This window comes from Neopsephotus bourkii, unplaced genomic scaffold, assembly GCF_033783945.1.
Source record: "Neopsephotus bourkii isolate Nb327-2 ecotype Australia unplaced genomic scaffold, CSIRO-AGI_Nbou_v1 NB_887, whole genome shotgun sequence".
Taxonomy (NCBI): domain Eukaryota; kingdom Metazoa; phylum Chordata; class Aves; order Psittaciformes; family Psittacidae; genus Neopsephotus; species Neopsephotus bourkii.
The window spans coordinates 467,890-493,702 of record NW_026901381.1 but is presented as its reverse complement, the minus strand read 5'-3'; the positions used below and the strand labels follow the sequence as shown (position 1 = coordinate 493,702).

General features: G+C 44.0%; 2 protein-coding genes across 3 annotated transcripts in view; one reads left to right on the top strand and one right to left on the bottom strand.

Annotated features, from left to right (window-relative positions):
- The window catches only part of MGLL (monoglyceride lipase), an 84,259-nt gene extending 69,992 nt beyond the window's left edge, over positions 1-14,267 (bottom strand). Inside the window, exons 1-2 of the mRNA XM_061357140.1 lie at positions 14,142-14,267; positions 13,910-14,039 (exon numbers count right to left, since the gene is read on the bottom strand). Coding sequence (XP_061213124.1) covers positions 13,910-13,928 — 19 coding nt within the window. The 5' untranslated portion in view covers positions 13,929-14,039; positions 14,142-14,267. The remainder of the gene's footprint in view (positions 1-13,909; positions 14,040-14,141) is intronic.
- KBTBD12 (kelch repeat and BTB domain containing 12) lies at positions 189-25,813 on the top strand. Of its 2 annotated transcripts, XM_061357137.1 has the most exons (6): positions 189-1,258; positions 2,190-2,460; positions 5,691-5,841; positions 14,159-14,356; positions 23,945-24,085; positions 25,537-25,813. In XM_061357137.1, the coding sequence occupies exons 1-6, from the start codon at positions 189-191 to the stop codon at positions 25,704-25,706; spliced, it is 2,001 nt and encodes a 666-aa protein (XP_061213121.1). In that variant the 3' UTR covers positions 25,707-25,813. The 2 variants fall into 2 exon arrangements, with proteins under 2 accessions (XP_061213121.1, XP_061213122.1); XM_061357138.1 differs by lacking the exon at positions 23,945-24,085.

Below are 25,813 nucleotides of genomic sequence, written 5' to 3'. Positions count from 1 at the left end.
TCATAACTTTTAATGCATTACTCATTTATATCAGATGGTCATCCTATAGAATTACCATCTTTTGATATTAACACACCATTTACCCAATGGTTTGTTCTTATTGGACAATTATGCTTCTACCTCTAGGAACATTCCTGATGAAGACCTTCAATTCTGAGGTTTAAAACCAGGAAGTTTGGAGATCAACCATGGATCATAAGGCCGAGGAGAAAAGAAAGCAGCGCCACAGCTTGACTTTACTGGAACAAGTAAAGAGAATGAAAGAATCAGCAGAGATTATTGATGTTGTCCTAGTTGCAGAAGGTGAGAAATTCCCCTGCCATAAGGTGGTGCTGGCTGCTTTCAGTCCCTATTTCAAAGCCATGTTTACCTGTGGCTTGGTTGAATGCACCCAAAGGGAAGTGGTGCTGTATGACATCTCTGCAGAGAGCGTGGCCGTACTCCTCACCTACATGTACAGCGCAGAGCTGCACCTCACCAACCACAACGTGCAGACTGTTGCTCTCGCTGCCTATTTCATGCAGATGGAAGACGTTTTCAGACTGTGTCAGAAGTACATGATGGACCACATGGATGCCTCCAACTGTGTGGGCATCTACTACTTTGCAAGCCACATTGCAGCAGAAGATTTATCTGATCAGGCGAGGAAATATTTGTATCAGCATTTTGCTGAGGTGAGCCTACAGGAGGAAATATTGGAGATTGAATTCCAGCAGCTGTTGACTCTCATAAAATCAGATGATCTGAATATTTCCAGGGAGGAGAACATTCTGGACCTTGTCATTCGATGGGTCAAACACAGCAGAAAATCCCGTGAAGAGCACCTCATTGAGCTCCTGAAGCAAGTGCGACTGGTACTTGTCAGCCCTTCCTTTCTGCTGGAAGCCCGGAAAAGGAACACAATGATCCTGTGCAATTCAGAATGCAATGACATGTTCGAGGAAGCACTGAAAGCCATCAAACTCTCCAGCCACCCTTCCCTCAGCCTGCGCTATGGCATGGAGACTACTGACCTCTTACTCTGCATCGGCAACAATTCTCTTGGCATTAGGTCAAGGCATGGTAGTTATGCAGATGCCAGTTTTTGCTATGCTCCTGCGACACAAAAGACTTACTTCATTTCCTCTCCAAAGTATGGGGAGGGTTTAGGATATGTTTGCACTGGTGTCGTGACTGAGAAAAATGATATTATTGTGGCAGGTGAGGCAAGCGCTGCCAGAATGTCCAGACAAAAGACCAGGAAAATTGAAATTTATAGGTGTGTACCTGGAGTCTGAAATTCCCATATTATTTAAGCATTTGAAATCCAAATAATGTTTCTGGGAACAAAAAAGAGCATTAGACAAAAACGTTCTTTACTTCAAAGTTTTCCCAGATGTTTCAATTAACCAATTTGTCACAATTTATCTTCATAGCACTGCATTATAGAGATGCAACCAAATCTTGAGGCCTTTTCTCCTGAAAGGATTTGCTTTAGTGCCATCTCTGTAAATGAGCTTGATTAGATCCTACAGCAGTGTATGTGGATTATCTATTTTCCTTATGGAAATCTCAGTGTTTTCCTGGGATACACTTTTCTAGATTGTTAGCAGGGGGAAATGAGTCAAGTGAATGGCCCAAGGAGTCCAGTAAGGCAGAGAAAACACACTTCTCTGTTGATGGTAGTACTCCAGAGATTAAAGGAGAGGGACTGATAGCTCTAAACCCTGTTCTGTTTCTACTTGTGTCTTTCTCAGATGCATACATTTTAAAGAAAACTAGACTTTTTCTCACTTAAAGCTAAAATTAAGAAATGGTGACAACATTTTCAGATACAGATGCCTAAATCTAAGCAAGTAAATCCACACTGAGGCAGATGAAATGGCCTTATTTGCAGCCGTGTTGAGCTCTTGCTTTTCTCACTGAGTTCAGTCAAAACTGTGACTGAGCAGCACATGCAGAAATAAGGGACTTCTTGTCTTAATGGAGGTCCAATATCTTTGAGAGGATGCCTAGGACTCCTTATGCTAAAACCGCTTGATCTTGCAAACACTGGGCTCAATTTTATAACTACTCTGTAAAGGAGAAAGCTCCTCTTGTCATTGCACCATTGCCTGAGTCAACATTGATGATCAAGGGGGTAATGTCTCAGAACAAGCTGATGGGATCTCAGTGAACCAGGGCATTTACAGCTTTGGGTTTTCCTACAGATACCACCAACGAGGAAACCAGTTTTGGCACAGCCTGTGCACCACTGAGCAACGTGAACTCTACGCATTGGGCACTATCCATAATGATCTCTATGTAATAGGAGGGCAAATGAAAGTGAAAAATCAGTATCTGGTCACAAACAGCGTGGAGAAGTATTCCATGGAGCAAGGCACCTGGAGAACCACAGCACCTCTTCCTGTACCATTGGCCTGCCACATGGTGGTGACAGTGAAGAATAAGCTCTATGTGCTGGGTGGATGGACACCACAGGTTAAGACATGTGCCAGTTACTTCGTTTTGTTTGTGCACTAACAAACTCTGCTGTATAATTTTATGGTGCTTCTTGCATAGGAAAAATACATCAATCATAGCAGAAGAATATATTGCTCACATTCATGGAATCACAGAATCCCAAGCTGGTTTGGGTTGAAAAGGCCCTTAAAGCTCATCCAGTTTCAACCCCCTGCCACAGGCAAGGACACCTTCCACTAGAGCAGGTTGCCCAAAGCCCCATTTATCTGCTTAAACATCTTTTGTAGGAAAAGCAAACAGGATGAAGAAGAATAATGTTCATCATTTGCCATCCTCACTGCAAATACCAACCGCAGGAAGGGCTGTGCTCTCATAGAGATGTGCACAGTGAGCAAGAGTTTAAAACACATCTCCTGTGTCAACGTGGCTTCCAGCCTTTCCTTTCCTTACTTACCATCCTCTTCGTTTGTTTAGGTGTCAGTAAATGATGGTATTTAAATCACACAGGGGCCCCTACTGAGCCCTGTCTCAAGAAGTGTGTGCAAAGGTAAATTCCAAAGGCAGATCTATATATGAAACTTAAAGTTCAGCTCAATTCCTCAGGAAGCTGTCTTGGGTAACTAGCGTTCATTTATTTGAGTTTTCATCATATTGTATTCTCTGGAACACAGTTTCCTTTATTATATTGTATTCTCTGGAACACGGATTCCTTTAATCAATCCATTCGTGTGTTTCAGTTGCAGCGCTTGGCCATGTAAAGTTTTAACAGGAGTTTTCAGCAGGACCACAGACACCAGGTTCAGTAGTGCAGGGAATATAGAGGCCTATGCTACAGGGAAGATGGATGTTAAGACCAGTACTTGCTCTCTCCAGTTATTCCCACTGGAAAAGATCCTAATGTTAAGAGTGTAGCCCATTCTTATTTACTGCTCAGTGCAGCTTAAATTTGAGCACTCAATATAAAGCCCCACATTTGCAGTGAAGAAGAGCATCTGTAATCCTATTGCCAACAGCAACGTGTTCAGCCTGTCATCACGTCTCACTGGTTTGTGTTCTCTTGAAATAAATTACTGTTTAAAGTACTGAAAAGTGAGATGTATCGAGCAAAGAGTTCCACCGCTTTGGATGTTTTGAGTGCAGGAATTCCCAACAGGAAGATCAGAGGGTATTTCTGATAGTGAAACACCTGAGCGAGGATAACTCACTGTTGAAAGGATGAAAACAGGAAAACACTTCATGTAGAAACAATCTGTAAAAAAATCTGAGCTGAAAGCTATGTCATATAACAAGGATGGATGTTGAAGTCAGACAACCAGCTTTGTATCGCTTAATAGATCTCTGGACAGATCTGAAGGCAGGAAAGTGGCTTAGAAGTCAGAATATTGAGCCAAGAATGGCTCTAAAAAACAATACAGGCATCTTGAGAATGCCTGAAGGGGATACCTGCCATCCAGTGCTATCTGAAACAATCCATGGAGTCTGAGGTTATGTACAAATAGGCTTGAGATGAGCAGATTAACAGTAATTGATTAAACCCCATATCTTTTTAAGATGAGGGTGTACCTGAAGAGATCAGAACAAATTAGCTAAAGCTCTCCAAACCCAGGCTTTAAGACCAACACTGCAGAGCGCTGAGCTCCTGTGGTACCATGTAGCTCCCCCACTCACCTGCCAGATGCAGTGATTGTAGAGCTGGGGCTACCACAGCTGCACTGTGAAAGCGGACCAGTTCCTCGAGCCAGGAGCTGTCCCCATGCTCAAGCACTGAATGTTCTGTCAACCCTGAACAAATACCAACGACACAGCACTGATGGAGTGCCCTGAATGTGTGTGTCCATTACAGGACAGAGATAAATACATGTTCCCGTCCCACTCGGCTTTGTAATTGAAACAAGACAAGGCAAAGTCAAGCCAGGACATTAAATGACAGCTTAGGAGGGCGAGAGCTTGACTCACAGCAGCATTGCTCTTGCTTAGCATTGGTCCAGCCTCACTGATGCTAGCAGAGTTAAAAACCAAAGGGCCTCCAGCCTTGGTAACTGGGAGCTCTTAAAAGTGACCCTTGAGACAGAGAGAAGGGCTGATGGGTGTTATGTTTTCTGTACATAAAGAGCAGAGGGTGCGCTCTAAGGTGAACGTTACCATGAAAATGAGGTAGGATGTGAAATTACAGCATGTCAAATGGAGCCTGCTCCTAAGTAAATGCTTACTCTGTGCTGAAAATACACAGCTTACCCCTCTTTCATTGAATAAATTAGTATTTCACACCACAGAGAAAGAGCATGCCCCTGGCCACTCACAGGGAGCAACCGAAGGGCTAAACATTCCTTTCCAGTTTGCCTTCTACTACCTTGCCTATGACATTAGTGTTGGGAAGGTCTTTTGGGAACGAATAATAACAAAGACAGCAAGAACACGTAGAACACCATCAGAAGCAAGCAAAGTTGTTCTCTCCCCCTCACTCCCTCTATCTGAAACCTTTCATCCCAAAATATGTCAGGATCCTCCCCCCACAGCCTACTGCTTACATTCAAGGGTGTTGTACCCAGAAAACATAATCTGAGTTCCCTGCATCATACAAGACAAGCAGATAAAGGGGAAGAAGATTAGAGAGAACAAGAGGAGTAGGAGTACTGAAAGACTATTATGGCAGCACAGATTAGTGGGGGGGTAGGAACTTATTATAAAAGCTACTGAAGTTACAGCAGTTGAACGACATTACTCTGGTTAGGCTGACTAAATAAACACACAAGTGACTTGAGAATAGCTTATGTGTATATAGAGGCCTGAGACATGCCAGCAAAGAACCTCAGGGAGAAAGAATCACAGTGTGGGCTGAGTAACAGTGGGAATAGATTTCAACCTTTAGCAGGAAGAAAGATGTCAGACTGGTTTTCCCTCTATTATGGGGACTTTAAAGCAGCCTTGTGATAAAAAGTATGTTCAACCCCAGGCAGAACCCACGGATAGGTTCATGGAGGGCCCATGATTGCATTGTTACAATCCAAATCCCCAGCTTTATTATTGCAAGATATAGAGGACGTCTTACTCCTTTGCCTTCCACAGTGCACTCCCAGCCACAAGTCCTGGGTGCTGTTAAACCCTAGGGAGCATGAATCACTTTGCAGCTATAATTGATGTGTTTATGTTATTTATCTGCCGAGCGGGCTGCTGTGATTAATTGCATGCAGGCATGTGCAGAGGGCTCCAGATGCTGTATTATTACCTGGCTGTCATATTTCATACAGATGGATCTGCCTGACGATGAGCCGGATCGATTAAGTAACAGAATGTTTCGGTACGACCCAGGCCAAGACAAATGGACAGAAAGAGCACCGATGAAGTACTCCAAATACCGCTTCAGCACAGCCGTAGTCAACAGCGAGATTTATGTCTTGGGTAAGAGGAAACAGATTTTGAACAGATAGTACCTAACTTGTTCTTCTGTATAGCAATTTGCCTCTGCGAAGTGAAATATCTCACCCTGTCCTGTAGGACAAAGTATGTTGGGCTAAATGGGCATCATTTTTCCCAAGTTATTTTCCCTCCTCATCACTTCTTTCTTCCTCAATATATGGAGCTTAAAGTAAGGGTATGTTTAGTGCTCCAGATTAATAGACTTTGCTTTTTAAACTCCTTTTCTTTGGAGTATCCGTGTATGCTATAAGTTACTCCTGATTGCCTGTTTTCACAAATCTTGAGAGGACTTTAATGTCCATAAATCTGTAAAATTTGGTTGAAATGGGCCAAGAAGTGCAAAAGCTATGAAAGGCAGGCAAAATAATGTAAATGCAGCTAGAGAACACACATGTAGGGAGGGAAATTGCACAGGTAATATTAGAACTCATTTTTAAGGAGAAAATGAACCTGACACTGAGCCAAAAATGATTTGTCAACAAATTCTACCTGTGAATACGCTGCTTAAAATCCACCTTTAACAGTATGGGTGGAAATGGAGATTTATCTGCACAGCTTCCATGGGCATCCTGTATATTGCACCTATGTAAGATCCAGATCTTCTGGGGGCAGAGGAAGGAGAAGGGAGGGAGGCAAGGTGGAAATGAGTAAATGCAAGATATGTTCGGTATCCCATGACCAAGCCTAGGTTCCCACAAATAAAAACATGAAATAAATACATAGCTCTGGCTTGGTACATAGAGGTGCTGCAGAGAGATGAGACTTCTTCCAAGCAGCTCTGGAAAACAAAGTCCTTAAATGAAGTTTGTCAGCTCTTTCAGGCAGGATCGCTGCCTTCCTGTACAGTTCATACAGGTGCCAGCACACTCAGGATTAGGTGGAACTCCAGAGCACAAATGAAAAATCACTGCAGAGAAAGTTCATCCTCTCTAATGCCTCTGAATGTGATTTCTATCATAAATCTGAAGAAAAAGACAAAGCACTAGCTTTGAATAAGATGCAGTAGCAGACACTGATATACAAGTCTAATTTTTGCTCTCATTCGTATACATGTAAATCTGTAGTGAGTATTCTGATCTCAGTTGTGTTGTGTTAGACTAGTTTTGTTCAGATACTCAGCCTTTGAAGTGTTAATTTCTGTTGGCACAGAACAGAGAGCACACAGTCACTGTCCAAAAACCCCTTCACAGCCTAATTGCCAGCTCCAGCATGTAAAACCCTCATCCTTCAATGGAATTATTCTAGAGTCACTCTGATGGAGGAAAAATGAGGAATAAAATAGAAGGTTTGGCCTGAGTAACAGCATTGTTTAGGAACCTGTACTATGGGTCTGAATCAGCAATCCTGCAATATAATTGTCTGTTTGTCATGTAATGTTCCTGGAGATTCTCATGCTACTTATACAGTGTACATAATCCTCATAAAGTAAATGAACAGCATTTCCTAAGGCTCAAAATCCTTTCTCCTATTCATCCCATGTGATGGTTGTAGCTCTTTCTCTCCATATTTTCCCAGGAACATAACTATATTGGTTGGAAAGCCCAAGAAAGAGCGGTATTGTGTTCTTAATGACAGGGGCAATTGAGACACTTCTGGAAGCGAACCAGATGGGAGGGCTCTATTTAAGGTCACACGTTTTAATCTCTTGCTTAAAAAAATATCCTTTCCTGCTCAGTCTCTGAACACTTCCAATAACCAACACACAAATTGGGGAAATTTATCCACATAAATCAGTTTGAATGCCATAGTCATTAGCTTCTGTTAAAGCACCCTGAAAGGCAGGTCACCGGTAAACACTGTTGTATGACCATGACAGCTTTACCCATGGGGTGGGTTTATGTTATATAATTCCTGCTTTATAAATAAGAACATATAGAAGGTTGTTAATGAGAAAGCCCATTGGGGGATTTAGGAACAAGGAACTTTTCTTTATCCTCCTTAGCCTGGCATCTCACCTCTTACAACTTCTTGTTTTCCCCCTGTGTTCTTGCTAAGAGCTTCTTTTAGAAGTTGTAAGCAGTTAGATGGGGTTTGATTAAATCCTGAATGCCTCGGTCATAAAATACCTGTTTGAGTATGTACTTTGGGGTCTCTCTGGCAAGGAAAACGTGTGTAGGAAGGGCTGGAAGGAGACGTTTTCATTTTCCTGCTTGAGTATTAACTGTGCGTTTGAATAACACCTTCATCTAAAATAAACATGTCTATAATTATGCTTTGGAGCTCTGACAAGTAGCAGCTCATGGGCCTGATCCTGCCCTGTTACACGTGTGCAACAGCCTCCAGGGTGCCTGTGTGCAGGGAGGAGCAGAAAAGGCAAAAATCTAGTGTGATAGAGGAAATCAGAGATGCTCGCTACTGACCTGGGCATTATCAAAGGAAATGAGAACGAGGAATTAGAGGTGAAAAGGGGCTGGAACCAATGTACTGACCATGTTTAGAAAGACAATCTTTTGTTTCTTCAGCCCTGCTTTTAATCAGTCCTTTGCCCTCATGCCTTCTACAAGCTGCATTACCTCATCTGCTGGGCAATGTGTTAGTAAAGGATGACAGTGCTTCTCAGTTTCACCCTTGGAAGCACCTGCCAGGGCTAGCTTTATGGCTCCCTTCTTTCCCCAGGCACCAACCTGCTTTGCAGGGATGGGAGCACAGCATCAGTGCTGAGCCTCTCAGCTTGAGTGCTGCTGAAGAGTAATGAAGGGAAACATTACGTGAGAGATTAGCACTATTAAATCCATTGTGCATCCCAGAAATCAATTTAATAGTGAATTGTTCTATGAGAAGCAAGGCTTAGATTTCACTTGCTTACTGGGGAATTACTGCTGCTTTTTCTACCCACCCTTTTCCCAGGTTCTTTTGATCAAAATTCAAAGAGGCAGTAGGAAGAATAGGTGTTGCTGGGGTTTGTGATCTGTGACTTAATGACGTGATAAAGAACTACGGTGTCAGTGACCTGATGGTATTAACAGGTCTTGAGCATCCTGACCAGCATCACCTGGGAACTCCACCCATACTCTCTGCCCATAGGTCCAGGAGCATCATTTAAATGCAGGCTTGAGGGGGATTAGCTCTTTCTCATCACCTTGCCTTTGCCTGGGAACTGTGGGTAGGACCTTCTGCAATTGCTTGCTTCTGGCTGTGTGGAGCTGAGCCCTGAAGGTGAGTTCACTTCCTGGGTCACCTTTCCTTCGGATGCAGCTCTGCTCTTGTTGCTCCCCAGTGCACTGCCCTGGTTGAAAGGCTGTAGTTCATGCTAAATTTCAGGTGTCTGTTAGTGAGGGGAAGCAAATTAGATGGTGTGAAGTCTGATATTCAGAGGTTCCCACCACATTGCTCCACTCAGTGGAGTACATAACCTCTTTTCAGTCCTATCTGGACTACCAGCCACCTTGTAGGTGTCATTTTGATCAGTCCTCCTGCTCATGCAATGAGCAATCTAGACTTGGATCTGGTGCCCATTCTGGAGGGAGGGAATTGTCCATGTGAGACTCAGCTGGCTGACAAATTTAGCTGCATAAGAGCTTGGTGTGAAGGAGACTTGGAAGTGCAACTGCCCTGTGTTAGTGCCTGCTTCAACAAGTAGCAGTGATGTGGGTTCATAGAATCCCAGGTTGGTTTGGGTTGGGACCTTGAAGTTCACCTCGTTGCAACTCTCCTGCCAAGGGCAGGAGCACAAGTAGGCTGGAATGTTCCTTATCTCCTTAAATACAACTGCATGTCAACCTCACTCCTATAGAAATACACAGCTATATCTAAGGCACTTATTTCCTTTGCACCTGCTGAACTAATGATTACCAGTGACTCTTTCCCACTTTACTGCCATTCCCCCTCAAGTGCCGGGAGGCTGTTCTGTTATTAGACCTCATGTGACTCACACTGCATTCAGTCCTCTCTGATGAGTGTGGGGTGAGGGACAGGCGGCTGACCTCTACAAAATGATCTGCTTTGCCTTCAGCCAGCTATGAGCAGTGTGCAGGTACAGCAGGGCACAGAGCGCTTCCTCATTGGGATTCTGGAGATGTGCTAATCGCATCACCTACCCTGCTCTGCCTTCTTGCTTCAAAGGCTCCTCTATCCTGATTTCTTAATAAAGATCATGTATTTTATTTATATATTTATTTTGCTAATGGAGCTCCATGTTAAATTTAAAGTCCATTAGAACCGCTGCTTGCAGAGTGCCCTTGAAAGTATGTTTGATTGCGGAATCACCCAGGCGTGATATGAAAAGCTCTCAAGCATTAATGGCTTTGGGAACACAAAGGTGGCTTTGCTGGCTTTTTTAAGTCCTTCGGTGGCATCTGAAACATCTCCTAGGGAAAGTGCATTGTGTGAAAAGCCTAATGTGCTGAAAGGGTGTATCAGTAAGGGGAGGGGGCAAGGCTGAGCTTGGGGGTTAAATCCTCTGGTGTGATCAATGTGCAAATGACAGGAATGTTCAAAACTCCCAGTGAGAAATCCATCTTCCCCCTGCACTGAGGATGTGTAATTGGGCTTTTTGCAGAGATCTAAGCCAAGTGGTGCTGAATTCACCTGCTCTGGTAGTGATGAGATAGGAGAGTGTGGCTTAATGAAGGACCCTCCCCAGATTCCATCACAGAATGGGCATGGGAATAGCAATTGCTGCCCTTCAGGTACCTGTCAGGACTTCTGGGAGGCTGTGACACAGCACTTGTGCTTTAATGACCCCATCCATAGCTCTGGAGGGTCGCTTGGCACAAGAGTCTCCCCCAGATGACCTAAAGTCAGCTAAGAGGGCACAGTTCTACACTGCACTCTCCCTTAGCATCTTAAAGGTTATCCCCTTTTTATGTAGGGGCTCCTTTAGGAGCAGAGCATGAACGCACTTGTTGAGCTGGTGTAGCCAGAGAACATGAAATAAAGGCAATCCTCATGGTCTGTACTGTAAGATATCTCCCCTTGTGCCCCTAATGCTTTTGGAAACCTGAATGAAGAAGCTAGTGGGACAGGATGATCTGGAGTCCTGAGGGATGCAGCACAAAGCAGCCGGAATTGTCTGACACAGCAAGTTTCTTTCTATCTGCCAACTTGAAGCCTCACATGGTATTCACAGTGCGCGTGATGGATGGCGGTGTTAACGTGAGGTGCCTCCGCTCTGCTGCGGATGTGAATTGATTTAGAGCTGAGATTTTGTGTTTCTTCCTGATTTGTGTATTCAGTGCTTTGGGAAGAGGCCTGAGACATCAGCCTCCATAGGGGAATAAAAGTGATGTCTCACAGCAGTATTTCTCAACTACTGCAGCTGGGAGCGCAGCGAAGCAGAGTCTAATATCCTCAGATTCCTTTGTTAGCAGTATTTCAGGGTTAGCATTGCTTTGGAAGAGGAGATCGGAATTCTTAATTTCTTGGTTTTCAGAGTAGTGTTTTTCCAAGCTTGAAAATGAAACTTTGCTCCCCTCTGATTTTCCTTCTGACTTCCTATTGGCTGAGAACCTGGCTTTGCCCCTGTTGCAAATTGCACATGAAATTGGATTCATATGAAACAACTGCAGAGGGTGTAAATAAAAGGGAGATATCTTGGAGCTTCAGGTCTGCCTGTGATAATGGCAGCATTGAAGGAGGTTACATTTAAGCTGCTTAAACTGAAATATCCAGTGACTACTCCGCAAACACTTTGAAACGTGACAGCTCTTGAACTTGTCAGAAGATGCTCCAATAGGTAATGGAAAAATGACTTCTCAACTTGCTTCTTTTCATACATTAAAAGTGTTGGGGTGAGATCCCTGTATTGGCAGCTGAATATCTCTATGAACTGGCAATTGGGAATGTATTGGAGGAAGTCACTGCCTGTGCTGCATTGTACCTGATTATTTCTGTTCTTTCTGAAGTTACCATCCCCTGTAGTTACTCAATTTAGAACCAGGCAATAAAAATACACTAAGAAACAAACAGCGATTATGGCTCTATGAGTTCTGGGGCATTTTGTCCACTTGAAATACGGAGGCAATCAGCAAAACTGTTTGTGTTTGACTCTGGCATGCCATATGCATTCCCTAACTGGTACCATTTCATCCTCTGACTGCACAAGATGCTTTCTTATTCTTCATATGAAGAGTTTTCTTATGGGTGAGTGCATGTTCCTTGTGGTGTACAGCAACACCTGGGCTAATGTAAAATAGCCTGGCTTGATAACCAGCAGCAGCCTGTCTTTGGCACCACAGAACTGTCTTCCGAACAGATCAAATTCATCTGTTGGGAGCTTTGGTATTATTGGCTCCCAGTTAAAACTCCTTTGAGTATCATTTTCTACATTACACTGCACTGGGTAGAGTGCCCACACCATGGCAGCAAACTGTCTTGCTGCGATTTTACCAAAGGATGTTGTGGAATCAGAAAGGTTGTGATAAGGAATAAATTGCCTTCTCAGTCAAAAACTCTGATTAGCCCATTAAAATGTCCTTGGTTAATTTAGGGGAATTCAAGGGCAGTCTCCTGTCCTAAAAGGGGCATCTCTCTTATAACCCATGAAGGAGTGGTGGAGAATGCTGCCTAGAAGAGGATAACGCTCCTGGCGTAAAGAGTAATGGGTAAAAGTCTGAGTACAATACAGTAAATAATAGGTCTAGATCTGAATGTTATTCTTGTTTCTAAACAGTTGTAAGGAATAGTTTAGCGAGAGTTTGCTGCAAGAAAGGCTCAGCATGGGGATGCACACAGCTCCCTTTAGGTCATGGAAATGATTAGCATAGTTCCATGACCACAATTATTGCTCTCAGTTCTCTGAGGGGAATCCAGCCTCGAAGGAGGAGCTCATAAGAGCAAATGCTGCTTAGCTGGGGGTGTTGAGCTTGTTAAGTACCCACAGGAGAACCTAATACAAACTGCTAGGACCTTGCTGGTGGGTATTAGGGCAAGTAAAGATTTGCTGTGCATGGAAAGGAGCTGGAAACCAAACCCAGTGAAGGTTTTCAGGTTCAAATATTGAGCTGAACCAAACGTGGTTAACTTCAGTGGGAGGAAAGCTTCCTACTGGTGATAATGGACAGCAAATTTGCTTCTAGTTTTTCTGCTCTGATGCAGGGATAAGTGCTTTTATCTTTACCCAACTCTAAAACACAGACCAGGAATACAGTGATGGCAAATCTGGAGCATTGTGGTCCATGTTTACATGCAGTTGCCTCTTGCAAATACCTCTGGAGAATGCAGATAAGGTTGAGGAAATACAGCCCATATTAGAAGGTAGATGGAAATCCACATGCAAGTAAAGCCTGTAGCACCAGGGGCTCATTTCTCTTGCAGATCAGCCTCACAGCACTAGGGACAATAGATTTTAAAAGCAGCTGCACCAGCCTTACAGAGGTTACACTTGCAGCTCTTCCATTTGTATATGTAAAGGCATAATTACATGCCATATAATGCATTTTGGATTTGCACAAGTGAGAGGTCCTACACACGTATCTGGGCAGCAAAGCTCTATGTGGAAACTGCTTGCGTACTGCAGTCATTTTAGATCTAGAAGTGGTTGCACACACATGCACAAAAGAACTGCTTCAGCAAGCCAGCAGTGCTCATTACAGGGTATTGTGTCCATTCTTGTTAATTCTTGAGAAGCAGGGGCTGTGAATCCCAAAGCTGGATTTGATCACAGGAAAGGATTTGGAACAGCAGTGTTCCCACTGATTCCAGTGTGTGGTGATTCCAGTGTTCACAGAGATCCCAGGTGTGCCTGCAGCCTGTTGCAGGGTGTCCCAGCAAATGAAACCTGGGATCTGTTTTAATCCTGTTCACAGACTTTGAGCATCCTGATTCACCCTTCAGCAGCTGGGCTCCTCACAAGTTACTCAGCTGTTGCTCCTGCACATTGGATGGGTTTGGTTTTGGAAGCTGATTTCCCTTCAGAAATGGGTATAATCTTTTTCTTTTATTGAAGGCAAGTAAGGCACAAACACAGGTGGTTTTTGGGTGAAATCAGCTATCAGTACTTAGAAAATAAGTTTTGATCTATTGCAAGTAAATGCTAAAGCAATTTGTCCAGCACCCAGGAAAAGTGGTCATGACAGTTTCTACTATATAGGCAGAGAACAAGACAAAATACCTTTGCATTTTGAAGACATGTTGTTTGCCCTTCCTTTGGTACAAGGCTTCAGAGAGGATCTTGCTTCGATGTCTGTAGATAACGTGTGGTACCTTCTGCTTTGAGTTTACTTTCTCACAAGCTTCTGGAGCTGCAAAAGGGAAAAGGAAGGGAGGGAGATGAGGACATGCACACAGAAGTGATGCTGGCAGCAATGTCTCTTTCAGCAGAGCCTGGGACTGCTGTATTTGACCTGTGTGTCTTTTGCAGGAGGAATTGGATGCCTCGGTCACGACAGAGGACAGACGCGGAAATGTCTTGATGCAGTGGAGATTTATAACCCTGATGGAGACTTCTGGAGGGATGGACCTCCAATGCCGTATCCCCTCCTCTCCTTACGAACAAACTCCACCAGCGCTGGTGCCGTGGAAGGGAAGCTCTACCTCTGTGGAGGATTTCATGGAGCAGGTACTAAGATGAGTCTGATGTTCTCTGTGTAGCTGGAATCGGTGTCACTGTCCACACACTGACCTGATGACCGATCAGCCCTGTCAGGTGGCACTGGCATGCCCTGGAAGGCCAGAGCTGATTCAGCCCTTTGGACTCCCAGCTCCCAATGTCAATATGAATTGTGTTCTGTTTGCCCTTTGCTTTTTTCCTTAACAGACCATGAAAAATTAAGGCTGTTTCTGGTCTGCACTAAACCTCTACAGCCTCGTTAGAATTCTGCTGGATTTACATGCAGAGTTACTGAGATCAGGAGCGTAGTGTGTTACGGACATTAAAGAGCTTGGGTATATTTGTTGACGATTAAGGTGCTATCCGTCTGTCCTTAGACAAGCTACCTGGCTTTGCCTATTTACTTCCATGTTTTTCTTGATCTGTGTTGAAAAAGCTTGTGTATTTAATGAGTACTTCAGATAGGGAACTGAGATACAAAGAGACTAAAATCCCAGATCTGGTGAGTTGTAAGTAATCCTGCCCCCATGGCCACCTTTCTTCTTGTAAGTCTTCTTCCTTCTGGCTGTTCTTAGCTCTATCTGAATCTCCAGTGCTGCTAACAAGTATTTCTTCCATCATAAATGCAAAGAATCTCAAAACAGGCACACTTAAACTCCTCTGGTGCCACCCCAATTTTCTTTCTAGAAGAAAGCAGCAATACAGATGCATCATCCACTGCTAATAAATGTCATGTCAGGTTCATTGTTGCCCACATGGCATCACCGGGTGATGTGTTCTTGGCACTACACTGACCCCAGTTGTGCAGGCTGCCTTGTATAACAAACCCCAAAGCTGCTGTTACTGATTTTTACCTAGTTCACAACTCGCCTTCCCCCTCTCTTCATGTGCTACTCTTTGAGGAAGCTGCATTTTGGAAGCATTCATATGGCAGCTGTCTAACAAGTGTGTTCTTCTGATGGAAGTTCTGTGACCTCAGAGCTATTATGGCTGTGACACATCGCTGTGTTTCCATAGCAAACACTCTGTCATCGTATTTGTCTCTTTCTCAGCAGCACTACAAGAAATGCTCAGGTTAGTGGGTACAAATCTCAACAGGCTGCCCAGGGCAGTGGTGGAGTCACCATCTCTGAAGGGATTTGAAAGATGTATAGGTGGTGCTTAGGGACATGGTTTAGTGATGGAGCTGTCAGTGCTGGGTGAATGGTTGGCCTTGATGACCTTGAAAAACTTTTCCAACCCAAAGAACTCTATGATCATTTTCAGTGGCAAATGAAGCAATTTCAGTCAGGATGACTAACAGATCAGCATGAGGTTTTCTGCACAAAGAACCTTCAGAGCAATAAAAACACACGCTGCAAAATCCCACCGTGTGCTGTCACTGAGTCACGTCTGAAGAGTGGTAGTGCTGGGAGAGGTTGAAAGTGCCCCTCTGTATTTCAAGACAGCCATCTCCTGTCTAACGTATCTCCTGTACATTTATATAATACCAGCTCAATGGGGTCCCCATTCACGATGGTACTAGTGCGCTCTATATAATTATGTGTAGAATTCCACTGCCCTAAAAGTGTTATTTAGATTGGAAAACAAGAAGTCAAAGTTGGAAAATGCCAGTTTTGTGGTTACCTGTGCAACCCAAATTCTGACCCCCTACATGTGCATTCTGTGTACCAGTGAAGAAATAGTATGTAATTGTGTGGTTACACGTTGTTATGATCCATTAACAGGGGAGCCAGAATAAGATTCTCACTGTCAACTGTAATGATTTAGACATATTCGCATGCTTCAGGAGTTGAGAGGAAGCTGTGCCTTAATGACAGACTTCTTAATGTGGCTTTCAAGTTATTAAAGCAAAAAGGCTTTCTAAATCTTTATGGCTATACATTTGGCTACCATCATCAAGAAAAAGATGGCTGGAGGCCACATGCTGGACTAGCTGCCTCCGTCCCTGGCCCTGTGCTCTCTGCATCCTGAAAGAGCTCTCCAAAGATGATCTCTTCTTTGGGGGTGAAGGGTGGACAGAGAGAGGGTATTTATTATCATTAAGGCCAGGTTGGACAGGGCTTGGAGCACCCTGCTTTAGTGGAAGGTGTCCCTGCCCATGGCAGGGGTTGGGACTGGATGAGCTTTAAGGTCCCTTCCAAACCCAAACCATTCCATGATTTCTGCCATAGGGGAACTTGGAAAGGATGGCTTGACTCTGCTCTTCCACAATTACAGCTGCTCAGCAGCTTCAGGATATTCCTGGAACAGCATGTGCTGCTGCTTTATAGCGGATCGGGTTATTTTGGACTGTGCTTGTTTGGTTTTAGTCTTTCGGGTTTCTTGGCAAGTCCCTTTGGGTTTTGTGAGGGAGGCAGACAAGAGGATATTCCAGTTTTACAAAGCGTTGTAATTTAGTTTCAACCAAGAGGAGGGTTTGGAACAAGCTGGAGGCCCAGCTGTAGCCTCTGGGGTTTCTGCCTGCTGAAGGGCTGCTGGAAGCGTTGAAGAATGAGTGCTGCTCAAAAGAAGAAAATAAGCCAAAATCACTGCTGCAATGGGCAACCTTAGCCAATGGATGTAAGGGCCTGGCACCAACTCCATGTGTGCTACAGATCCTACCCCAACTCCGAGTCTCAACTTGCCTTTGCATTTGTTTAAACCCACCCTTGATCCAGCAGCATGAACACTGGCCTCCTAAGGACATTGTTGCACCTTAATTTTACTTATACGTGCCATGCTCTCTATGCCTTTCTGCACAAGTATTGGCCTGAATGGATTATTAGAGACCAGAGATGCTGCACACGAACATAAAGCTGAAAAGCAGCTGTCAACTGCTCAAAGGGCCTTCAATTTGGATGAATAGATGAGTACTGCTTGGCTACATAGTGAGTCCTATGTGACACTTGAAAGCCTGTGATGGCAGGATTCCCACCCCATATATATTGCCTCTCACAAATCCTTGTCTGCTTAAAGGGGGACAAGTGCTACAGCCCCAACAGCATCCCCAGGAGCAGAGGAAGAGAAGCTGCAGCCACTTTAAGTCTCCATAGGGAAGTCAGCTGAGGGCAGTAATGCAGAGCACAGCCTCTCTAAAGGATGCCTGGGCTCCAAAGTGTATCTGGGCTTCCTCTGATCTGCAAGGAATGCTGCCCAGTGTTGAGCTCTGTTGGTAAACACAGCCTGTAAGACTGCCCCTGCTGAGGATTCCTCAAGTTTAGGAGCTTGCTCAAAGCCTGGCCATGAAAGAGGAATGGGGATTAGCTTGGCTGAAGTTTAGACACTTATCTGGACTGCCTACACTAAGATCTTAGTGACTCCAGGCTCCCTGCAGCACATGGGGAAGCAGAGACACTGCCAGAAGGAGATTCAGGTCCTTGGTGCTTTGCATCTGCTCTGAAAGACCTGAAGTCAATTTGAAACCCTGAGGACCTCTCTTGTCTCTTAATGCTCTGTGTTTTGAGCAGGAAATGAGGGATTCTAACCTGACTTACCAGAGGCAACACATAAGCAGCTTGGTGTCTATGGTTAGATGGGAGAACCCACTCTGAGACCTCTGTGTTGTATCATTAGCTGACAAATGTTCTTATGATCACGATAAGTACCCAAAAAATAACTTCTGCTTGTTTTGAATTAGTTTCTCAGCAAAACCTGCAGAAGTTAATCTGTTTGCCTATAGTTTATGAATTGGCTCGTTTTCCATAAAACCATTATGGCAAATAGGAACCATTAATCTGCTTGTCCCTGGCAATCAGCTCCAGCTCTCTACTGTTAGAATACAGAGCTGTTTCCTGCTGTAAGTATGGGTTTTAAACCAGCCATTGCAGCCTGACTGTACAATGTTCCCGTTGACATGGCCTATTTCCTTTGCCTTTCCATAAGACTAACCCTGCCCCTTGCACAGGCTGACAGCTGTTAATTAACACTGCCAGTGCAGTGCAGAAGCATCCTCATTAGTGTTCCTCCCTGAAGGAGGGGGGGAGCAGCTCTTCAGGTATGCAGCATCACACGTGCTTAGAAAACGCCTGCCAGCTCGGGTTCCCTTTCTTTTTGACTGCTTCTGGGTGTTATAAATACCTTTTTCTGGTGAAAATAATGAAGGCAAGGCGTGTGCCTGACTGCTGGGTCTGTGTCATCTGCTGTCAGCTTGTGCAGGCACGTGTTGGTTGATTTTGTGGTGTTACTGCACTAAAGTGGATCTTGTAGCCTGTTTCTGTGGGCTGCGGGTTGTACCTTTGTTTAGTTTCATATCATAGATGTTGGTCCAGCTGCCTGCTTCACAGATTTGAATTCATAAATCCAAATATAGAGTTGATTGGGTTTTTTAATGTAATGCATCCTGGCCTGTATCAGTGCTACTGTGACCAGCAGGACCAGGGCAGGGATTGTACCCCTGCACTGGACACTGGTGAGGCTGCACCTTGAATCCTGTGTTCATCTCTGGGCCCCTCACTACAAGAGAGACATTGAGGTGCTGGAGTGGGGCCAGTGAAGGGCAGTGGAGCTGATGCAGGGCCTGGAGCACAATGTGATGGGGAATGGCTGAGGGACCTGGGGGGTTCAGTCTCGAGAAGAGAAGGCTCAGGGGGACCTTATCACTCCCTGCAACTGCCTGAGAGGAGGATGGAGCCAGGAGGGGACTGGTCTCTGCTCCCACCTCAATGCAAAACAGGAAATGCTTACCAGGTATGCAGTTGGCAACACATCACTTAAAGTCTAATGATTTTGTCAGCTAATGGCACTTGATGTAGAGCTGTCTTTCTCTGCACTGGAAATTTTGCCATACCCCTCCAAATGTGGTTTATAGCAGAGAAGATAAATGTACTGCTTCCCTACTGTATGTGTTGAGAAACTCAATGCTGTGTTTAGCATCATGTGTGGGACCGGGGCTGCTCAACACCATTCTGTTATTTAGTGCTTTATAACACCAAGCAGAACTTAACTTTTCATTTAAGGGGTGTTACAGTCAGAGGAAGGAGAAAATGAAGAAATATCATTGAACTTAGCATGGAAGAATCTCCATTTCGTGTTTGTGACTGATAGGCAAGATAAGGGATAGTGACACTGGGTCCTGCAAGCTGTGCCATTCTGCATCTACAAATGAGATCTATTTACCCTATATTCGTTTTCTTTTCCTCCTCATTTCCATAAATGTCCTCATTTCCATAAACTGCAATCCATACATTGTAATAGGGTGGCACTGCTTGCGGCAGTGCAGAACTGTGTAGTAATTACTGTATTCCAGCTGAGCTAATGAGTTTGTATCTCCACACCATCCCCTCCTGACAGTGGACTAGCTTAATAGTTATTTATTTTGACTAATCTCCCAGAAAGGCTGCTCCCTCTAGTCTCCTCCATTATGTGATTTAGATGGAGAATCATTCTAATGCTTGTTTTTTATTATAGTGGTTATGGAACATTACTGGAATCAAATTAAATTTAGACATATTAAGGAGTCTGGCACAGTAAATACTGCACTTGTGAAGTTTGGGGGTTGAAGGATTGGAACAAAACCTGTTTCTCCAGCACCTTCCCATGTTCCCAGCTAAATAAAGCAGAGGAGCAAACCCCGGGCTGCCTATCTGCAGCACTGTTTGTTTCCCTCTGTTAGCATTTCCCGGGCAGCAATGAATAATTGAGGTTCTCCTGCCCACAGTTGTTACCATTTGGATAAATACCCCCACCAAAGGAAGGGTTCAGGGTCCCTGTGTTTAGCTCCAGCCCCCAAAATGCTACCTGACCTTTTGCCTAATTCTCCTCCAGTGGGAGAGAGCAGGAGAGACCTTCCTGGGGAGGGCACCCCATTTACCCTGCTCATTAGCCAGAACCCTGCTGATGGGAATAAGTCCAGTGCAGGTCAGGGAGTTGATGGGGAGCAGAATCTGCTTGCTTCAGGTCCACGTTCAACGTGCTGTGTGATAGCATCGTGTTAGCAATTCAGCCCTGCTGGTTATGAAGACTCATGGCTTATAAAGGGTTAATGAGTGATGAATCGATATTTCTATACATTCTAATTAATTGCTGAAGAGGTCAGCAGGTTGTTTAGAAACATGGCTTGTAGCCATGTATGACATCAGAACTGCCTGTCATGCACATAGAGGATTTAAAGCATGTTTAGACTATTAATAATGTATTAACCCATTGCAAGGCATTTAGAAGCAGTATCTCAGGATGGTCTGAGATAGGTCATTCTTATTCTGACCTTTTCAGTTCTTACTCTCATGAATGGTGCGTTCATTCCAAGAGACTGATCCTGCTGCGGTGATCTGTGATCCTGCCATCACCTGCAGCACAAGCAGGGTCACTGCTTGTCAGATTATGTCTGAATGGGGTCATCCCTATGAACAACAGGCAAAATCAGTCCCAAGAAAAACAGCTGAAGTAACTGAATTAGAGGCTTTTTCCTGTAGACCTCCCATTCTTTTTCATATATATAATTAATATATTAATTATTTTAATATACTAATACAATTAACAATTAATTTAATATATAATTAATATATTAATTTATATATATCAATTTGTGAGTGAAGGGGTGGATCATGAAACCATGGTCCTGAGCAATGACACAGCAGAACAGGAGGACAGAGGTCCTGGCTATGAGAGTCAATCTCTTACCTTACTCCATGCAGGTGCTCTGAAAACAGTAAGCTGCCACAGTTGTAAATTCAAACCTCAACCTGCCTCCCAGCTTTTGCTGTGCCTGGGATACACTGCCTTGACCCTTAGCATCATGAAGGCTGGCCAGCATGTTAAACAGCCACGGCAGGTTCCCTCTCCTGTGTATTCTCTGCCTGCTCCTGCCCACAGGCACAGATGATGGATGTACTTGACCCCAAAGGGGTGCTCGCTGTGTGATGCTAGCAGGGCTGGTGGAGCAAGGGGGCAGCTCACATACACAAATGGGACCAAAGGCCACAGGCTTGATGAACTTATTCTTTTTCCTACTGCAAATGAGGAGGCAGGACATCTGGTGGTAATGATCTAAATGCGCTTTTAGCTCATCGCAGCACAAACGTGAATTCCCAAGTCACCTAAATCCATATCATGTAATTACGAAAGCAGCTATTAGCAGCAAGACAGACAAGGAGCAGAGGCCAGTCCCATATGCTTAAAATCATTCTCTGGTACAGATAACGCTGTGCAAAACCCAGTACAAACCAGCAACAGCGGCTGAACTGCTTCAAGGCAGCTCTGGGGTGGCCTTTGGGTGACAAGAACTGGGGAAGCCAGTGCAAGAAACATCTGAATATACATTGTGGGGACTGTTGAGGTGCAAGCAAACACCTTGTGATGTCCTGATCCTTTGTTTTCCATGGAAAAAGCAGAGCAGGCAGTTAGCAGTTCAGCCACCTCAGGTTGGGTGTCTTTTATAAGCTGATTGATGGTGAAAGAAGATAGAGCCAGATTTAACTCCAGTGAACTAAAACTCAGCATTCCTGTATTTGAATTCAATGCTCTGGACACTAAACAAGCTATAGGAGAGTGGATTTATTTGTATTGGCTTACAAACCTAATAGCTGCATGGTTAATAGTCCTGGTTGACCTATAGATTTCCTACCTGTTAAGTATGTTGCTTAATTCTTTAGCATCTGTCCCCCTTTAACCCTCCCAACCCAGAATCTAATAATTGTATCTGAATGTTTCCATGAATCCAATGAATCCAAATAAAAGAGAAGAAAGCACAGTCAAAAAAGCCCAAAAGTGGTAATAAATGTTCACAAAGGAAGTTGTTCCTCCACCCTCCAAACCACAACTGGAATGCAGTTAAAATATAAAGCCAAAAAAGCAGATCAAGTATTTGTTGCCTGCAGTCATAGCAGGGTCTTTCCAAGAATGGTTCACACTGATTTATGGTCAATCCTGATTCAAATGGCAGGAGAAAACTTGCAGCATGGAATGAAGTCTTGCCATATTTGGGGAGTGAATCACAAACCCTTTGGGGAAAGCAGGGTTGTGTGCATGTGCAGGCAGTCACTCGGTGCAAATCCAGCAATTTGCTGAGGTTTGCTGCACATTCAAGGAATAATTTCATACAAAAAAAAACCTGTGGGAAAGTGTTTTGTTTAGAGAGAATATATATAAAATAGAATATAATTTGGAATATAATAGAGAATTTGCAGATTAGGTTCATTTTGCCTTCAGCCTGCTATATACTTGCGTATATGAAATACAATCTTAGCATTTATAAATTAAACACTTTTAGGTAAAACTCTGGTTCTTTCACTGGGAAAAGATGGTTCGTAGGCTCGGTGTTAGCCTTCACTCTGCACTTGTACATCGAAGAGGCATAACTCTGCCAAAAGAGCTCTGGCTTTCTTTTAACATACCACAGTTTCCCATGGGGATAAACTTAGGCTGGAATTCATGTTCCCTACACTGCTCTAGCCTTATCCTTTCCTGAATAAGAGTAAATCAGATTATTAGAAACACTGTTTTATTGCTTGAAAACGTTCTGCATTAAGGTGAGGTTTGTACTGCCTGAATGATTCTAACGCCCTTGCAGGGAAACATAGTGTGAAGGCTCCTTAAAACTTCTCATGATCAAACAAGGAGGTGCACAAAAACACTGCCTTGATTTGTAGGGAAAAATGAAAGCCTTTGGAAAGGAGGGAAATCCTTTTATTAGCTGAGGTGGTTGTCTGGCAAGTGATGCACAATAATGCCATGTATAATGGGGTTCTGAGGGCTGGCTTTTTAAGCAGGTAATCTGTGTAATTCTTGTTGTAGATGTGACATTATTCTCCTGTACAAAACCTGCTGCTAAGATATTGCCTTAGAAAAAAAAATAAAGGCAATTGAATAGGTTGAACCAATGAGCCAGAATATGGAATTCTTTGTGTCTTCCACCTTAAAATTGTTTATTGGGATGAAAGCCCAAATCCAATGTTACAGCCTGGAATCAAAGGTGGTGTTCTCGTTGAAAAATATTATCCTTTCTATTGTCCTAACCAAGAAGGGGAGAAGGAAAAAGGCTTCAGGATTGAGGTCCTTTGACTCATTTCTCTTTAAAAAAGAAAGGGGGATGTAATTGGGATGTGTTTTTTTTCTGGAGGATGCCTATTTTGAGCAGTGCTTTTCCTCACATGAACTTTCTCATCCAAAGGGTGTTGCCTCCTTTCATGTTCAACAAGATAACACAAGAGAAATGATTGCTTCTCTTATTCCAGCAACATCCTCCCATTATCTCCCAAGGGTTAGGCGCTAACTAGGGTTAGTTTCCATGTGCTGGGAAGCAGAATTTGTAGCATGGAACAAACCCAGTTACAACATCCCACAGAAAAGGGAAACAAGGGACATGAAAGGTTGGGAGTCACCAAGGTCAGGAAAAAACACAGCAAGGCTTTAAGGAAGTGTTGTTGAACCTGCCTTTTGACGTTTTAATTATGATTTTTTCCTTGTCAAGGGTTGTAATCATCCACAGAAGGTCTCAGTTCCAGCACTGGATGGGGTTTTTTTTCCCTCTGATTGTCTTGTTTTTGTCATCATCTATGCCAAAGAAAATCCAGGCATCAAAATTCATTGCATAAAGGAGATGATCTGATAACCAATACAGGACTGGAGCCTCCCATGTCACAGCTTAGGTCTGTTTGTGCCTCTGTGTTTGCCTCTTAGGAAAAACCTGTTCACTTGCAGGATCAAACAGAAATCAGCTCTTTGTTGGCACTGGCACATGGTATTTGTCTGCAGCTTCAGTCAGACCTCCTCCCCTCACATGGAACTGTGCTATTAGTATTTTGCTGTCTCCCCTCTTGAGTGGGTGCAGCCTTCCCATGTTTTATTATTACTATTATTCTTATCCTTTATAAGCTAGCCATCATGATCACTGTTTTATGCGCTGTGAACAGCAGAAAAAAATGGGATAAGGACTGTTTAGATCAAGGTAAATCCCGAAATCATGGAACCTAAACCACAACAGCACTACCTTAGGGGTGCTAAACCCTCAGGGTGGCTGTCCTCTGGAGGAGTGTGTGCTTTCTGGTTCCAGCATCAGAAGCAATGTATGCTGCTGGGTGCTCTCCTCTTTTCCTCCTCTTCAGTCCTTTGCTGTTTGTTCCACGGAAGGACAGTGTCCAAAGGAGATGCAGTCCACAGATACAATGGATAGGGTTGGTGGTTGTTTTGGTTTTTAAAGAAGCTTTCTAGAAGGGATAGCTGAATGGGAACCGGTGAAGTTCAGCCTATCACAACTCTTGTGATATCCCTGGATTCATAAATCAGTGCTGGGTATTCAATGTTTCCTGCTATGATGGTTCTTATCCTGGTACCTGTGACATGTCAGGGCTTTGGAAATCTCAGAGACCTGTCTTTTAATACAATCTGTCCAGAAATTCATCAGAAGCAAGCTGACAGCAAAGCATGTGTGTGTCCTTAGCTCAAAGCAAGAAAAGCTTAGACTAAGCTTACTTGCTGTGAGAAAGCAGCTTCAGGATTAAAAGGGAGCAGAAATGAAAGGCACTCTTAGACACCTTTTATTTTTAGGAGAGAACTTGGCTTTGAGTAACAAGTGTTGGAGAGTTCAGGACTTTTGTTAGCAAAGAAAGATTTTGTGTTTGTGTGAGTTTAATATAGCACTGCTGCTTGACAGCTATGGCTCTGCTGCATGGGGAGTCTTTTTTTGTTAGTCTTGGTAAAACGACGCTTGTCTTGAGCTTGGCTGTGATTTAAGGGCATTCTTTTAACCTGACTGTTCATGACAAATTCCTCACCACTTCAGCTAAAGGGCATTTGAAGCCCTGGAGGTTTCTTTCTGTCTTTATTTCTTCCCAAATCACAGGATGTCCAGACTTCACACACAAGCCATAGTATTGGAGTGCTTCCAGCAGCCTGAGAGCTGTGTTTTACTTGGGGAAAACAAAAGACAACATGCTGCACATAGGCATACTCATTAACAATAGGCAATACTCTGTCTCTAGAAGATGGGCTTTTGACAACCGGTTGCACAATGAAATGCCACCTGCATACTTGGACCAGGATGCTTTTGTCCCTGCAGCTGCACCTGAAGCCGGAGTATGAGGACTGAATGCACTGTGCAGATCTCCATCTGCACTATTTCATTTGTGTTGACATCTCACATGTCCTTTGAACGGTGTAGCTGTTACTTTCATTGCCACCTTGCAGAGCAGTCATCATCGTAACTGCACAAACCTCTTTGGTCCAGCTTGACTTGACTCCTGATTTCTGCCGTTGTTGCTTCTGTTTTTCAGCTCGTCATGAAGTTATCACCAAAGAGATCCTCGAGCTGGATCCCTGGGAGAACCAGTGGAATGTGGTGGCCGTCAATGTCCTCATGCACGACAGCTATGATGTTTGCCTGGTGGCACGGCTGAACCCACGGGATCTTATCCCTCCTCCCCCAGATTTAGTGGACCAGTAAAGCTCAGTGACTCCAGGTTCTGCAGACACTGAAGGATTTGGAGAGGCAAACACTGCGTTGGCTGTGGGTGACAGCCAAGTCCCATGGAGAGGAACTGGAGACACGCT